The sequence below is a fragment of the Clupea harengus genome, chromosome 3 (assembly GCF_900700415.2).
Source record: "Clupea harengus chromosome 3, Ch_v2.0.2, whole genome shotgun sequence".
In the NCBI taxonomy this organism is placed as follows: Eukaryota; Metazoa; Chordata; class Actinopteri; order Clupeiformes; family Clupeidae; genus Clupea; species Clupea harengus.
In genome coordinates this window covers 12532444-12537443 of record NC_045154.1, presented here as the reverse complement: position 1 = coordinate 12537443, position 5000 = coordinate 12532444, and the positions used below count along the sequence as shown (strand labels likewise).

The 5000-nt window shown below is 41.1% G+C and overlaps 1 protein-coding gene across 1 annotated transcript in view; it reads left to right on the top strand.

Annotated features, from left to right (window-relative positions):
• The window catches only part of otogl (otogelin-like), a 117760-nt gene that overhangs the window by 41045 nt on the left and 71715 nt on the right, over positions 1-5000 (top strand). The window contains exon 27 of the mRNA XM_042707416.1: positions 151-297. Within this exon, the coding sequence (XP_042563350.1) occupies positions 151-297 (147 nt within the window). The remainder of the gene's footprint in view (positions 1-150; positions 298-5000) is intronic.

The following is a 5000-nucleotide window of genomic DNA, read 5'->3' as shown; positions in this document are numbered from 1 at the left end:
CGATCTACAACCATGAGCTTTTGAGTCTGTATATTAACTTTTATTATAAGAGTTATAGTTTGACTATGTTGTATGATCTGAAGTAGTGTGGTTAATATATTCTATTATAATTATAGTGTAATATTATTCTGTTGTATTCTTGTGGTCCAGAGCTCCTCCACTGTGGTGGGCCGAGGGTTTGAGTTTGAGCTGTGGCGGGCCGGGTACTACTCCGTGGTCCACTTCCCCAACCAGGACCTGACCGTGCTCTGGGACCGCAAGACCACCATCCACATACGGGCAGGACCACAGTGGAAGGTCAACTCTCTGAACTTATTGCATCAAACAATTATACACACACACACACACATATAAACACACACATACACACACACACACTCCCAGCAACATATAGGCAAACATAACAGATGTTAACAGATAACATAATACTTCTATGTTGTGTGTGCGTGTGTGTGTGTATGTGTGTGTGTGTGTGTGTGTGTCAGGGATAAGACCCTCAACAGTTAGTTAGCAGGTTAAAAACACTACCCAGCATGAAAGTGAACTGGACGGTTTTCGAACGGGACCCGACGGAGACAGACACCTTAAGTCTGTCTGACGTGCCATGCTGAAAACAAGTCCTTTTATTCAAACACAATGTTTACACAGTATGACAGTCAAGACGCTGGGATGCACTTAGGATACCTTCAGCTCAGCTGAATTCTACTTCTGCTTAGCAACGAGACATTTCACAACCCGCTCTCTCCTTCTTATCTTATGTAAACATATACGTGAGGTTTCTGGGTTAACATTCTTGACTCTGCTAATTGTCTTCCAAAGTCCAATCTACATTGAGAAGCAGGGCACACAGCATTTTGGAACAAACCTTAAAACAAAAAGACATTCATGATAAAATATACTAATACTTTCTTTAACATTTCCCTCCTGTTTATCATGAAAATAACACTAGTATAAACATCATTAAACTAAAGCATCATCATCTTGATGGTTCCAGACAACAGTACACTCCATACAGAAGTACATACAAGACTAGACATGAGAACTTAGAAACATGTAGAAATACACATCATAAAATACAAAAAGTATACAAATTGCTACAATAGAGAGCAGACTTTCAACACCACTTACCACCATGTACCAGATGTAAACCAAGCAACCAGATTTCACCACGGAACATTAACCACTTTGTCTTGTAATAAAGCATCACATAACAACCTTCATTTGCTGTAAGGCTTCAGTCACAGAAACACTATGAATATAATCCAATATCCAAATACAACAGATATCAGTCACAAAACTCCCCCACTAGCAGCAGTGAGTAAATCTAAAACTAATCTATTTTGCAGCACCATCAGCCGAGTCTGCGAGACCTCATCATTAAGGCCGTCCATGCTGACTAAGGTGGCATTGACAAACAATTCTAACCTATAATTAAGGGTTGCCATTCTTAACATGACTTTTCCTACTCCTAGGGCCTGAAACAGAAACAAAATAACCTTGGAGCTGGTGGTCCAAATCTTTTTAATCACCAGGAAGTCAGTCCCCCCACACGCTGTCATGCTTCTCAACAGCAAATCTCTTCTTACGAGATCACTCTGCCTGCGAGATAGCACTAACAACACAAAAATGGTCCATGACCTGGGCGGGGGCGCATACGCCACCCCAGTGTGGAAGAAGATGACTGTACCATATACTACCACACAACCACAATACCTCTCTCACCTTAGGGGTACCCTTGTCAGAGTGGCAATGCCCTGCATTCCAACCTCAACATAAGGACCTGTTCCTATGGACAGGGTACGACGTTGGCTGAGGAAGCAGTGTTTGATGACAGTATAGCAGTATCGATGACAATTTCATTACACTGTTTCCGTCTCAGAGAGCCTACTCTCGTTGTTCCACTAATAGAAAAATACATTAGGAATATGGAATGAACTGCCACTTAAGGTGACAGCTAGGTTGTGGCATGTTTTTTAGTTCTGCTAGTGGGTGGGTATTGTTACACAGATCCTGCACCTGGGTATCGTCTGTATAATAAAATGGCTTACTGTAGCCCCAGTTGTCTGGGGCACACTTCTCTCCAACACAGATCATTGCTTGGAATGAGAGTAGCCTTGATTTAAGTCTAGGGTGAAAGTAGGATGTTGGCATTAAGGTACATACATAGCAATTGGTCTTATCAAGTCTGTTCGCTTGCATGGATGCATATCTATACCATGAATTAGTAGAATACAGGTGAGTAACATTCCCTAGGACCTCATGTTCCCCATATGAAATCCACCTCTTATGGATTCTCTCATTTACACTTGTGGAGGACCAGAGACCCATTATTACTCCTGAAGTAACCACTAATAGCAGCAGCTTAGACATTGTTATAACGGAGTGATATGATGTATACAGAAAAACAATAAACACAAATAAACAAGAAAAACAAAAACAAGAACAAAAAAAAACAGATACACCTCTACTATGTTGAGCAGCATCTCTAACCCTCAGGGCGCTCCCTGGAAGTTAGGTGACGTTCAAACGACCAAGATTTAAACACTTAGCCCCCTGCCGGCGCCACAAAACGCTACTCAACGCTAGTGGTGGATCCTGGTAATGTTCTGAATGTTCTGAATGTTCTGAATGTTCTGAATGTTCTAGGGTGACAGGTGAATCCAGGTGGAGCGTTCAGCGATCTTGACGGCTGTTGGGGTGGCAAGTACACTTGGCATGGTCCCTCCCACCTGTCGTCAGACCAGCTCTTTCTTTTGATGAACACCCAGTTTCCCACCTTCACCTGGCCTTGTACCTGTGGAGACACAGAAAAAACTCGAACAGTATTGGGTTCTTTACATTCCCTAGTTTGTAGTGTAATTTGTGGCACACCAAAAGTTGGTCTTATTCTTTTGCACAGTGATTTTGCTACTGTGAGGAAATCTGGGGTTGAGCTGGGAAATACCTCTATCCATTTGGAAGACACATCAATTATAACCAAACAATATTCCAGCCCTTTGGTTTTGCTAAATTGGATATAATCCATGTGTATTACCTGGAAAGGATAATCAGGCTTGGGGAACTCGCCCCTCTTTGGCCTGAGGTTTCCCTGTGAGTTATGCCGAATGCATATTTCACATTGCTGACAAAAAATTTTAATAAAATAAAATGTAATTAATTTTTTTTTTTTATTATTACTATTATTATTATTATTATTTTTTAATAGGTTATATGTTGTACAGTGTTTATGTACTAGTCTTTATCTCCCTCCTGTTGAGGCATGGATATTCCCATGACTCAAAAAATTGCTGCCCATTTGTATAGAGCTCGCAACAGGATGGGTTTTCTATCTGGACTTACATATACCTCATCTTTCAGAGTCGCCCAGTTTTATCCAAATTTCCTTTTCACTTTTGGGTGCTTGTTGTTGTATGTTAACTACACCATCATCCTCTGTTCCCTGTGTTAGATACAGGCCAGCTGCCTGCTTGTCTGCTTTATATGCTAGGTAATAAAAGCATTAAGACTGCATGGGATACTTTAACGACGAGTTCATGAACCAGCACAATTTCTGCTGACGCGTGAACGGCCGATGCATCCGCGAGCACTGCTTGTACACATGATGGTGTAGCACGAGCTACCGGGTCGAGTTGGGTCGAATAAAATGCGATGGGTCTCATTTTGCTCCCCCATACTCGAAGCAAAACAGACGTCATGAATCTATGTCTGGAGTCAACCATGAGCACGAAAGGTTTCGCATAATTTGGGAGAGCCAGTACGAGTCAGCTGGCTATTTTTTCTTTTGTCGCTTGAAAAGATTCTGAACCCTCTTTAGTCCACGTAACCTTATCGTGGGGTGCCATTGGTTGAGAGAAAATCATATCATGTTACTAATTCTGCATAATTGGGTACCCACTGACGACAGTAATTACACAGTCCTAAAAAGGACATAATTTGTTTCTTAGTCTCAGGTTTAGGAGCTTCCAGTATAGCTTTCTTTCTTTCCGTATTCACTGTGCGCCCGCTACCCGACAATGTGTGTCCAAGATATCTAACTTCTGTTTTCCACAGCTACAACTATTCAACTCTCAGCATTTAGCCAATACTACCAAAAGTATTTCTGAATTTAAATAATATTACACTAATATGTGTAGTCTGATTATTATTCTTTTCACCTCCTCTCCTTCTAATTACGACCGTGCGTGTGTGCGTGTGTGTGTGTGTGTGAGAACGTGCGTGTGTGAGATTGAGTCCTCTGTTCCCCCTAACAGCCCCCACCCGTGTGCTTCTCTGTTTTGTCCCAACAGTCAATCACACAGGTTTGTTTAAAAAGTCGAAGTAGCTGCTAGCGATCTTACGTTTTAAAAACAATCTACAATCATTCCGGGCCATGTTAGTCACTCAGTACTTTGGCACATACAATAGCTCACAACACATCACAATCTCGTATTTCCACTTTTCTCTTGTTATGCCCTCTGACGGCGCACTACTAAGGTAACGAGAGAAAGTTTAATCTAATCTTTTTCGTGTTATGCGCGTCGCGCTCTCAGCAATTTTAAATGCTCTCTCTTCACAGATGTTACACAAAATACCTTCAAGTAAACTATGCCAACAACTGGTCACTTGCTTATTTTAGTTTTAAATATCAATTTAAAACGTTAGGTTCCGATCAATACTCTTGCTCCAATGACTGAATGCCCACATCAACACGCAACCGAGTTCGTCATTTCATCTATCAAGTTCACACCCTGAATAAAAATATACGGACATTTGCGATTTACACCACAGAACAGTCAAGCACGGCAAACCTATCATCAAACTTTCAAATCTACGTTTAGTCTCGCCTCGGAGCACCAAACAATCTCTTAATGAAACAAATGAAAACGTAGCTTACATACAATAGGTTTTTGCAAATATAATTCCTACAATTCCTGCAACACTGGAATTATTTCCATTCATTACTATAATATCTATATATTTATAGCACTCTGAGATTCTTCTGAATCCCACTCCTTTATTCT